Source organism: Oncorhynchus gorbuscha, linkage group LG12, assembly GCF_021184085.1.
Source record: "Oncorhynchus gorbuscha isolate QuinsamMale2020 ecotype Even-year linkage group LG12, OgorEven_v1.0, whole genome shotgun sequence".
NCBI classification, from domain to species: Eukaryota; Metazoa; Chordata; class Actinopteri; order Salmoniformes; family Salmonidae; genus Oncorhynchus; species Oncorhynchus gorbuscha.
This window is the reverse complement of record NC_060184.1, coordinates 25429369-25442545: the sequence shown is the minus strand read 5'-3', so window position 1 is coordinate 25442545 and position 13177 is coordinate 25429369. Positions and strand designations below refer to the sequence as shown.

At 41.8% G+C, this 13177-nt stretch overlaps 1 protein-coding gene across 1 annotated transcript in view; it reads right to left on the bottom strand.

The window, feature by feature from the left end:
- The window catches only part of vta1 (vesicle (multivesicular body) trafficking 1), a 47634-nt gene that overhangs the window by 9646 nt on the left and 24811 nt on the right, over window positions 1–13177 (bottom strand). The window contains exons 4-5 of the mRNA XM_046291600.1: window positions 11559–11634; window positions 8049–8160 (exon numbers count right to left, since the gene is read on the bottom strand). Coding sequence (XP_046147556.1) covers window positions 8049–8160; window positions 11559–11634 — 188 coding nt within the window. The remainder of the gene's footprint in view (window positions 1–8048; window positions 8161–11558; window positions 11635–13177) is intronic.

Genomic DNA, 13177 nt, shown 5'->3' with positions numbered 1-13177 from the left:
GCACCCTTCTACTGGCAATTTGTCCCACTCTTTGGAAACAGACTGCTCTAATTCTTCAATGTTTGAAGGGTGCCCTCCACCAACTGCTAATCTCAGCTCTCACCATAGATTTTGGATGAGATTCAAGTCAGGACTCTTCGCTGGACACTACAGAACAGTCCAGCGTTTCTTCTTGAACCATTCCAGGGTGCTTTTTAATGTGTGTTTGGGGTTGTTGTCTTTTTGGAAGATCCACTGCCTTCTACACAGACACAGTTTTTGGACACTGGATTGAACATTGCACTCCAAAAGACCTTGATAATCTGCTGATTTCATTATGTCCTGCACATAGACAGGGGTGGTCTTAGTGATTTGGATGCCCCATGCAGGGGATTTACAACAGGTGTAGAGCCTAACTGGCATACAGTTGAAGTCGGAAGTTTACATACACCTTAGCCAAATACATTTAAACTAAGTTTTTCACAATTCCTGACATTTAATCCTAATAAAAATTCCCTGTCTTAGGTCAGTTAGGATCACCACTTTATTTTAGGTATGAGAAATGTCAGAATAATAGTAGAGAGAAGGATTTATTTCAGCTTTCATTTCTTTCATCACATTCCCAGTAGGTCAGACGTTTACATACACTCAATTAGTATTTGGTAGCATTGCCTTCAAATAGTTTAATTTGGGTCAAATGCGTCGGGTATCCTTCCACAAGCTTCCTACAATAAGTTGGGTGAATTTTGGCCCATTCCTCCTGACAGGACTGGTGTAACGGAGTCAGGTTTCTAGGCCTCCTTGCTCGCACACACCTTTTTAGTTCTGCCCACAAATATTCTTTCAGGTTATGTCGATATAGGACTCGTTTTACTGTGGATATAGATACATTTGTACCGGTTTCCTCCAGCATCTTCACAAGGTCATTTGCTGCTGTTCTGGGATTGATTTGCACTTTTCACACCAAAGTATGTTCATCTCTAGGAGACAGAACTCGTCTATTTCCAGAGAGGTATGACGGCTGCGTGGTCCCATGATGTGTATACTGGTGTACTATTGTTTGTACAGATGAACGTGGTACCTTCGGGCGTTTGGAAATTGCTCCCAAGGATGAACTAGACTTGTGGAGATCTACAAAAAAAATTCTGAGGTCTTGGCTGATTTCTTTTGATTTTCCCATGATGTCAAGTAAAGAGGCACTGAGTTTGAAGGTAGGCCTTGAAATACATCCACAGGTACATCTCCAATTGACTCAAATTATGTAAATTAGCCTATCAGAAGCTTCTAAAGCCATGACATAATTTTCTGGAATTTTCCAAGCTGTTTAAAGGCACAGTCAACTTAGTGTATGTAAACTTCTGACCCACTGGAATTGTGATACCGTGAATTATTAGTGAAATAATCTGTCTGTAAACAATTGTTGTAAAAATGACTTGTGTCATGCACAAAGTAGATGTCCTAACCGACTTGCCAAAACTATAGTTTGTTAACAAGAAATTTGTGGAGTAGTTGAAAAACAAGTTTTAATGACTCCAACATAAGTGTATATAAACTTCCGACTTCAACTGTACATACGCAGTGCGCAAGTTTCAAGTTTGGGGAAGATAATTTTCATCTTTATAATAAACGCATTACATTCATAAATCGTATTTGTGGTCACTTTTGAGAATGGTGTTTTTCAGCAAATGGAACATTCGTGCGTATAGCCTACTGCCGTGTGCGCATTGCTGCACTTACAATGTGAAGAAATAGCCTAATAGTTTATCAACATTTTCAGCCAAACATTATCATCTGTTCAGTCAGGCTCAATGCTTAAAACAATTATTTTTTATGCTAGTGGTTGTATTAATTTGGGATCTATTACATCCCACAACTATCCCAGAATATGTTTGGAATATTTATATCTTGCACAGAATAGGTCAACTGTTGTACTATGTGGGATAGTAGATTAACAGAGGCTAGTGCATTTGCTGTTCATTAGGCCAACTCATCTTGAAGGCTGACGAAAAGTAAATGTGGACAGTTATTTCAATATCTTCAATATGCGGCTCGGAAAGGGACGCGCGCATCTTTGTCCCAGATGTGTCGGTCGTCACTTGTTGCCTGTGAGAAAGACCCAATCACGTGATGGAGAGCTATGTGAGTGAGGTGCTTTGGCACGCAGCTGGGAGAAGGGAATTATAAGTATTATATTCAGCCCAAGGGCACAATGGCCACTTGCTGCAAAGGGAATGGATTTTTGTAAGGGGGCATTACGGCCACACAAGGGGATGCAGCCCGTAAATTCAAGGCATTATCAAGTGCTTGTCAATTTGTGAATGAGAGACTGATGAAGTATGTTCAGCCTGTGCAAAAAAAAACAAAGCAGAGTGCATGCCTTTCACACAACTTAAAAAAAAAAAATCGTCATTAGAGTCGCATTCTTCATACTATAAAATAATGCCACGAAATTCTAAGCAAATATTGCAGGCTAAATTAACTGGTGTAGCCACAGCCATACTGCATAGCCAGATCAGGGCCTAACATAAGGACAACTCCGAGTACGATATTCTGTTCTTCTGAAATCAAAATAAATCTAATTCTATTTGTCACATGCGCCAAAATACTTACTTAAAAGCCCGTAACCAACAATGCAGTTAAGAAAATATTTAATAAATAAATTTAAAATTCAAAAAGTAACTATAAAATAACAATGAGGCTATGTGCGGGTCAATGTGCGGGGCTACAGGTTAGTCGAGGTAATTTGTAGATGTAGGTTAGGGGTAAAGTGACTATGACTATCTATAGATAATAAACAGCGAGTAGCACCAGTGTAAAAACAAAGGTGGAAATAGTCCAGGTGGCTATTTGATTAATTGTCCAGCAGGCTTGGAGGTAGAAGCTGTTAAGAAGCCTTTTGGACCTAGAATTGGCGCTCCGGTACCTCTTGCTGTGCGGTAGCAGAGAGAACAGTCTACGACATGGGTCTTGAGACAATTTTTTCGGCTTTCCTCTGACACTGCCTAGTACATTTTTATTTTATTTAACCTTTATTTAACTAGAGAAGTCAGTTAAGAACAAATTCTTATTTACAATGAAAGCCTAGGAACAGTGGGTTAAGTTTAGGGGCAGAACAGATATTTCCCGTGAAAGCTCAGGGATTCAATCTAGCAACCTTTCGGTTACTGGCTCTAACCACCTGGCTACCTGCCACCCCAAGTATATATGTCCTGGATGGCAGGAAGCTTGGCCCCAGTGATGTACTGGGCCGTATGCACTACCCTCTGTAGCACCTTATGGTCAATAGACTACCTTTTCTTCATATGATGTTTCTTAAAAGAGGCCTGTCTAAAATAAATAATGGATTAATTGTGATGGTGTAGGCTATATTAAAATGGACTTATTAAAATGTAGAAGTTCCAAAGGTCTGCATCAGTGGCTTGCAGGCCGTGTGTGGAAGACAGGAGATGCTAAATGTGTTTATGTTAATTAACAGTCAATTATCGTGAGAATGGCAGTTATTTGCTTGACAATCACCTGCTGACAAAATTTCATGACCACCACAGCCCTAGCGGAGACCAAAGTTTTTTTCCCCAATTTCTGCTTATTTTAAATAGGGAATTATTTAAGAAAAGTGCAAGGGTGCCAATTTATTTGTCCGCCCACAACTGTATGCATCTGTGTCAGTCTTAAAACCAGTTTCTCTGCCAATACGTGTTTTTCTAGCCTATTGTCCCATTTCCCCCCAGACTCTAAGTTAAATAATATGGGTGGGGTAACTCAAATAAACCATCTTGGCTTATGTCAGTACGTCTGCATTTGTCATGATACGAAAAGGAAGTCTATAGGAGAACCAGAGTACTGAGGGATAATATGAAGGAATGCGCAAGGTCCCAGATGGGGAGGGGAGGGCTGGTCCCCGAAGAGCTCTCTGAGATAGCTCTCCCTATGGAGCTGTGAAACAGGAACTGGATCGTTTCCCTGCAGACACTCTCCCCTGACTCCCCCTGCTCTGCTCCAGTCTGTCACAGGCCAGCCAGCCAGTCCTGCACAGCACAGCCGCCCCCTGCCTGGCCTGCACAGCCTCACACACTAAGCAGCTTTGTATCCTGCTTACTTACAGAGCGGGAACTTGATTGCCCTGAGATAAAATGTCTCCCCTCTCTCTTTGGATCAGAGGAAACTCCCACGATTAGAGCCACGTGAGAGACAGATAGTAAAGATAAAGCCGCAGTTAGTTTCACATTATGTCTGAATTGGTTAAAGGAGGCAGAGAGACTGGATCAGTCGTTGAGCGGTTTCGCTCATGGTCCACTTAATCTTGATTTGTGCCAATAACAGATGGGAGTGATGGGCATTTTAAATGGGTGTGGATAGGCTTGGAATATTGTTTCACATTTGAGTCACCTGCTGCCTTATGCATAGGACAGACAGTCCCAAAGTTTGAAAAGAAATGCACTGCTGACACTCTAAATTCAGTTCTGAAATCACAGACCATTGATCCACTGCACTTAAACTTGCCTAATATCCAAAGGATTCTCATAAATTATACATTTTCGAACCCAATTATAAGATTCAAACAAAGTAGCCTCGAAACATATGTGCTGATTCTTATCAGAGCTGTGCTGATGACAGTCCTCCGCTTGGCCAAAAGTCACTCTCAAAAATGTCACTGGGGACTCCAGAGGTACTGAGTGTTCTGAAAGAGCCATCCAATGATGGACTAGAAAAGAAACTTCAATACATTATTGATACTTTTTGCCTATGACAGAGTGAGAATGTTGAGTATTTGCAGCTTTTGAAGTTAAATTGGAGAGAAACTCTCCCGAAATGTCACCCCTTTCCATACTTTGCCCTTAACACCTTTGTTATTTGAGATGTGACCTTATTTCTTATGAAATGTTAATGAATCCGTCTGTACTAGTTTCCATCTTTTGGTGGCATGGCTACAAAACAAACGTGCCTTCTCCGACTCGACTGGTGGGCAACATGGCATGAAGCTTGCACTTGTTTGTTCTACCCAGATGGAAGCATGGTGCGCTCTCTCTTCCATCGGAACATGTATGAATGCCTGAATGAATGCCTTCAACTGAAATGTGTCTTCCACATTTCAAACGTGTCTTCCACATTTAACCACTTGAACAGGTCAAACAAAAGGTGTTTTAACATAAGAAAATAGTACAAGCAATAAAATGAAGGGGAAAAAAACGCTTCTCAAAACAACCTAATTGAATACAAAAACTCTGAAAATCTATCCCATATCAAAATACAGTAAAACCAATCAACCAACTCGAGACTGAAAAAGAAAGTTGAAAATACAAAATGACCACCTAAATTACAGTCACTGTTTATCATTGAAACATCCAATTTTCTTTTCCATTTTCACCCCCGCAGCATGTCTACATGTTTTCATATTTTCATTTGACGAGTAGCAGCGGGCCACCCTCTTCCTGAGGTGTTTGGCAGACGTGGAAACAGGAAGATGCAGTGATAAGACTATGATGCGTGTGGACTGAGTTAGACGCAATACGAGAGAGAGGAGAGAGTATAATATCAGCTTTCTCTTGGCAATGTTACACCTCAGTGGGAATAACCCTGCATGATGTCACCACTTACAGAGGAAGGCCCAGATTCACAACAGGCGGGAGGGGAGGGACGTTGCTCTTCCCTAACAAAAGAGATGAACTACACCAGAAAGTAGGCTATGCCTGACAACATGGCTAATAGGCTACACTGACAGTCATACTCTAACTTTTCTCATTTGTTCGACTGAAAACAAAAAAGGGAGCTGAAATAGGGGACAGGGTAGCGACACGTTGACTTAAGAGGTCCCGTCCTCAGTTTGTGCCTGCGTGCGGGTCGGCTCGCAGTGGAGTGGAGGGCTACAGAGATGACTTAAATCTCTGACATGGGCTGCTCAGGTCAAATACACTGTAGCACATCCAGCAGATGTTCAGAGAGGAGCACAGTGATCTAACAGCTCTGCAGCGCCATGGTCGGCTTCTAACTCGTGGTTAGGAGGGTCCCCCTGCTCAACCTGGCCAAACGGTCTGTTCTTGGTCAGAGATCTAGTTGCTCTGAGAGTATCAGTCTCTGAAGGGTGTTAAAAACGTACACCGACAGACAGGCATAGAATCTGCACACAAACCAAGATGAAACTGAAGTATGTAACATAATCATACATTGTAAGACTGTTCTTAACCAGCGGGTTTCAGCCGTAACCTTCAATAATAGGTTTTGTAACATTATATAATTGTTACATCACAGCGGTAAAACCACCCTGCCTGATCCTCTCAGGATAAGGTGTTCGAAAGCATCATAAAATAAACATCAGCTCTCTCACACAGAGCCAACACCGCAAGTTCCACTGCGAGCCTCGGGTGCTACACTTGATACAGTGCCTTGCAAAAGTATTCATCCCCCTGGGCATTTATCCTATTTTGTTGCATTACAACCTGTAATTTAAATAGATTTTTATTTGGATTTCATGTAATGGACATAGACAAAATAGCACAAATTGGTGAAGTGAAATGAAAAAAAATATTATAAAAAAATGACACATTAATACAAAATAAAAAATGGAAAAGTGGTGCGTGCAATATGTTTTTTTTGCAATGAAGCCCCTAAATAAGATCTGGTGCAACCAATTACCTTCATAAGTCATATAATTACCCCAGAGTCTGCAACACCACTAAGCAAGGGGCACCATCAAGCAAGCGGCACCTTGAAGACCTAGGAGCTCTCCCAACAGGTCAGGGACAAAGTTGTGGAGAAGTACAGATCAGGGTTGGGTTATAAAAAAAGATCTGAAACTTTGAACATCCCACAGAGCACCATTAAATCCATTATTAAAAATGGAAAGAATATGGCACCACAACAAACCTGCCAAGGGAGGGCCGCCCACCAATACTCATGGACCAGGCAAGGAGGGCATTAATCAGGGAGGCAACAAAGATAACCCTGAAGAAGCTGCAAAGCTCCACAGCAGAGATTGGAGTATCTGTCCACAGGACCACTTTAAGACATACACTCCACAGAGCTGGGCTTTACAAAAGAGTGGCAAGAAAAAAAGCCATTGCTTAAAGAAAAAAATAAGCAAACATGTTTGGTGTTCCCCAAAAGGCATGTGGGAGACTCCACAAACATATGGAAGAAGGTACTCTGGTCAGATTAAGCTTTTTGGCCATCAAGGAAAACACTATGTCTGGCGCAAACCCAACACCTCTCATCACCCCGAGAACACCATGTTTTTCCCATCAGCAGGGACTGGGAAACTGGTCAGAATTGAAAGAATGATGGATGCTGCTAAACACAGGGAAATTCTTGTGGGAAACCTGTTTCAGTCTTCCAGAGATTTGAGACTGGAACGGAGGTCACCTTTCAGCAGGACAATGACCCTAAGCATACTGCTAAAGCAACATTCGAGTGGTTTAAGGGTAAAGATGTAAATGTCTTGGAATGGCCTAGTCAAAGCACAGAACTCAATCCAATTCAGAATCTGTGGTATGACTTAAAGATTGGGTGTACAGCAACGGAACCCATCCAACTTGAAGGAGCTGGAGCGGTTTTGCTTTGAAGAATGGGAAAAAAATCCCAGAGGGTAGATGTGCCAAGCTTATAGAGACATACCCCAAGAGACTTGCCACTGTAATTGCTGCAAAAGCTGGCTTTACAGAGTATTGACTTGGGGGCGGGGGCGAATAGTTATGCACGCTCAAGTTTTCTGTTTTTTTTGTGTCTCATTTCTTGTTTGTTTCACAACAAAAAATATTTTGCATCTTCAAAGTGGTAGGCATGTTGTGTAAATTAAATGATACAACCCCCCCCAAAAATATATATTTTAATTCCAGGATGTTAGGCAACAAAACAGGAAAAATGCCAAGGGGGGTAACTACGTTCGCAAGCCACTGTAAGACACACAATGATGGCTAACCTTTACCAACTGAAGTACCACATCACCCAGACGGAGGAAAGCAGCTCTAAAGGCTCCTGAAGGAAAGGCCAGGAGAAGAGATATTTTCTCAACGGGAGACGCTGTTTGTTTGAGTCACAGTGCTGATAGGCAGTGCTGATATAATATCAGTCCTCACCATACGTTTCCTCCTCATAGCCATCAGGGCCAGCCTGTGGGGTTTCACCACTCTTCAGACAGTTGTGGATGTAAGTGGCCTTCCATCTCGCATACTTCCTGTGCTGGATGTTCTGAAAAAGGGAAAGGAACAAGGGAGGCAGGGAGGAGAGGGGGGTAAATAAACACAGAAATATTCAAGATAAGAGATGTGGAATTAAAAGCAATTAGTTAAACAATGGAGACTGGATGAAAGGCTTAAGGTAGGACTATATTTATTTTCCTTTAGCATACGGTAAAGGGATGGAAGGGGAGTGGGTGAAGCAATAACTGTGGTCTAACACGCAGGTCACCAAATTCATTAGAAGTTCTATGCACCTAATTTAAAAGTTCTCCCCCTGTTAATCTTATCTGGAGATTAATTCAATGGAAATTCATTGGAGGAGCTTCCTTTGGAGAAAACAAAACATCAATGTTGAAACTACACATTCACAAGGGTTCTTCCAAACCAGTACATCCAGGTGGTTCTTTCTAAATGAAGACATTTCTTTCTGAAGCAACTAACACACACAATCATATTTCTAATCTAAATTATCCCTGGAGATAACAACATGCTATCCCTGAGGGGAAGTTTAGGATTGATGGTAGCTATGATTATGAACTGGTGAACTGTGAACAAATTGGATGCAGTCTATCACAGTGCAATCCGTTTTGTCACCAAAGCCCCAGATACTACCCACCATAGCGACCTGTACGCTCTCGTTGGCTGGCCCTCGCTTCATACTCGTCGCCAAACCCACTGGCTCCATGTCATCTACAAGACCCTGCTAGGTAAAGTCCCCCCTTATCTCAGCTCGCTGGTCACCATAGCATCTCCCACCTGTAGCACGAGCTCCAGCAGGTATATCTCTCTAGTCACCCCCAAAACCAATTCTTTCTTTGGCCGCCTCTCCTTCCAGTTCTCTGCTGCCAATGACTGGAACGAACTACAAAAATCTCTGAAACTGGAAACACGTATCTCCCTCACTAGCTTTAAGCACCAACTGTCAGAGCAGCTCACAGATTACAGCACCTGTACATAGCCCACCTATAATTTAGCCCAAACAACTACCTCTCTCCCTACTGTATTTAATGAATTAATTTATTTTGCTCCTTTGCACCCCATTATTTTTTATTTCTACTTTGCACATTATTCTATTGCAAATCTACCATTCCAGTGTTTTACTTGCTATATTGTATTTACTTTGCCACCATGGGCTTTTTTGCCTTTACCTCCCTTATCTCACCTCATTTGCTCACATCGTATATAGACCTGTTTATACTGTATTATTGACTGTATTTTTGTTTTACTCCATGTGTAACTCTGTGTCGTTGTATGTGTCGAACTGCTTTGCTTTATCTTGGCCAGGTCGCAATTGTAAATGAGAACTTGTTCTCAACTTGCCTACCTGGTTAAATAAAGGTGAAATAAAAAATAAAAAAATGATTAGAGCTCACACTTAATAGTCTCTCACATACTCTCTCAATCACCATTTTCTAAAACTTTGGGTCCTCCACTCTCTGGTGATGAAATGTCCTTTTTTTCCTGTATGAAATCCAATCTCCCACAATGCATCGTGATGTGCTTTGTATTTAAAAAAAGTATATACAGCAATCAGCGAGCAGCGAACTGTAAGGCTCCATTGTCTGGGTCAGTGTTACAGAGAAAAAAAGTTGTAAAGCAGCCTCTCCAATGAGCTATCTGCAGCAGGAAAATGTGTGGCCCTTGGGGAGAGACAAGCAACTCAATGAAACATTGTCTGTTGTCTGCCACAGGCCACTTCCCTCAGTAGAAAAGCCATCTGTAGCCATGGAGAGAGAAGCTTTAATAAGCCCACAGCTGCTGAGATGGGGTCTCTCAAAATGTGTTTCTCAAAATGCATACTACCATGCTCCGAGCACGCACATTGGAGCGCGGGAGGGTCGAAGTCCAAATCAAAGTATTCGAAACAGAGCACGGAGGGCACTTCACAAATGCATACTCCGTTTGTACATATTTTGAAGCATGCATCGATGCAAGCTTCAATAGAAACTAAACAAACAAATATGACTCAACCACGTAAAAAATGAAGCTACATTTCTTGAAATCAATGGCGGCCTTTATTTGAGCTGAAGCGAGAGAAAATACACACCTACTAAGGAATTAAATGTTGCCTATTCACATCTCATGTTGCCTGACCACAATATTACATCTTGATATATTAATAAATACATGCTGTGTTAATTTTGGTATGTTTACCTGCCAACATACCGTAGATAGCAAGTCCAAAATAAGGCAATAGGGCTAACTGGCTAGCTACTAGTACTGTTAGCTAGCTATCCACAAATAATTGATATCTTGTATAATATACATTTTCAGTCACTTTTGCCTGTTAAACTATCTGGTTTGATACATTATTAGGATTCACATATAGCTAGCTGATAGTTATGAAGCTTTGTGTGTGTGTGTGTGTGTGTGTGTGTGTGTGTGTGTGTGTGTGTGTGTGTGTGTGTGTGTGTGTGTGTGTGTGTGTGTGTGTGTGTGTGTGTGTGTGTGTGTGTGTGTGTGTGTGTGTGTGTGTGTGTGTGTGTGTTGTCTCTATTGCCATTGTTGTCCTGGCTGGAAGACAGTTGGGGGAATGGGTAAGTCCATAGTAAGTCAATAAAGCTAACTGGCTAGCCATAAAGAATTGGTAGCTACACACGAAAAATGTACACCTACATTAGATTTAGGTCATTTTTGCCTGTTTAACTAGCTGGATATCTAGATTATTAAAATTCACAAATCTAGCGGATATTTATGAAGTAATGCATTTGCTGTGCGTACATCTTGTTTCGTCCATTGTTGCCATTGTGCTGGCTGAAAGAAGTTCCAGTGAATGAGGGGGTGAAGCTTGAGGTAATACAGACACAGTAGGGTGAGTGTGAGTGCTTCTCAAATGTATTGTTGTGTGCATTCTCCACACTCTTGTCCTCAGAAGGACGTAGTCAAGAGAAAGTGGTCAGAGAATGCACTCGGAGCATGAGAGTGTGGAGCACTGTAGTATGCATTCTGAGAAGCACCCTGTCTAGTAGTGTCTAGTTGTCTACAGTTCTAGACTGGAGAGGCTCTATATGTTACAAGCGGTTTCCAGGAACACGCCGTTTCCCAGTCAGATCATTCAGTAATCTCATGACTGGAATGAGTAGATCAAATAGAAATTCCCCATATTTTCCCTTCTCTTAGATTTTCTATGTCTGAGAGCAGCCATAGACTGATGGACGGATGGCATTGTGGCTAGTCAGTTCATATTACCTCACACATATTAATTAATATGCTGAAATAAAAAGGTAGATGTAGTTACAGTAGTTTATAGGCCCTATACAGTAGGATGAGGGTATTCAATATAGTATGCGCTGCAGGTAGCTTAGTGATTAGGAGCGTTGGGCCAGTAACTGAAAGCTCACGGTTTTGAATCCCAGGTGAAAAACATGTCAAAAATATTATTGTTTTTTTGTTTAGTTTTTTACTTACCTCCTCCGATAACTCGCCGAAAACTGACAGGACATCTAACAAAAGGCTGGATGTGTAGAAGGACTTAATCATATTCCTACAAAGAGAGACAAAAAAAAAGTTAATTAAGGCATACTGAAGTCATTAGACCCAAGTGTTTTAAACCTGCCAACTGTGACAAATGTATTCTACAAGAATGGATTAGGCTGCGTCACAGAACATGGATAATTCTATAATTATCAAATACACTATATATACACCCCATCAAATTAGTGGATTCAATTTTTTCAGTCATACCGGTTGCTGACAGGTGTATACAAATCAAGCATACAGTCATGCAATCTCCATGGACAATACAAATAAAATAAATAATAATAATAATTTTAAAAACGTTGGCAGTAGAATGGCCTTACTGAAGTGACTTTCAACGTGGCACCGTCATAGGATGCCACCTTTTCTTCAAATTTCTCCCCTACTAGAGTTGGAAACGTCTAGGTGCAACAACCATTCAGCTGAGAAGTTGTAGGCCACACAAGCTCACAGAATGGGACCACTGAGTGCTGAAGCACGTAAAAATCATCAGTTCTCGGCTGCAACACTCACTAATGAGTTCTAAACTGCCTATGGAAGCAACGTCAGCACAAGAACTGTTCGTCAGGAGCTTCATGAAATGGGTTTCCATGGCCAAGCAGCCACAGACCAGCCTAAGATCACCATGTGCAATGCCAAGCATCGACTGGAGTGGTGTAAAGCTCGCCGCCATTGGTGGAAACGCGTTCTCTGGAGTGATGAATCACTTCACAATCAGGCAGTCCGATGGATGAATCTGGGTTTGGTGGATGCCAGGAGGACGCTACACCTGCCTGAATGCACAGTACCAACTGTAAAGTTTGGTGGAGGAATAATGGTCTGGGGCTTTTTTTTCATGGTTCGGGCTAGGCCCCTTAGTTCCAGTGAAGGAAAATCTTAATGCTACAGCATACAATGACATTCTAGACGATTCTGTGCTTCCAACTTTGTGGCAACAGTTTGGAGAAGGCCCTTGGCTGTTTCAGCATGACAATGCCTCTGTGCACAAAGCAAGGTCCATACAGAAATGGTTTGTCGAGATTGTTGTAGAAGAACTTGACTGAATTGGAACGTGGACTGCGAGCCAGGTGACTTTTGGCCATGTAGTGTGTGGATTTGTCTCTTATGAATTTGAATGATAAATTGGATCCAAGGAACCAAACAGGTCTGTAAATATCAAACTATGACACGAGTCATGACACTAAAAGAGAGGACTGTGGGTCTGGAGTCAGAGTTCAGAGGCGACACCACTTGTGGGAATTCAGTGTAGATCACAGGACAGGAAGGAAAAATGTCATAAAATCCCACAGCTGGTTCCAGGAAGCATAAAACACAAGGCCGTAAAAAAACACAGAAACATAGGGGCTTGCTTTCTGGGGGCTTCCAGCGCAGAGGGGTGCCATGTCAATGTAAGACTTGTCGTGGAGCAGAGCAGTGCAGAGTGGAAAGTAGACCAATGTACTGAAAAGCTGAAGGAAGTTTCCTATTCAGGATTAGTTCCCATAAACATTCAACTCTGCACCTCTACACATGACATAACGTAACATTTATAGCTTATTTATGTAGATCTA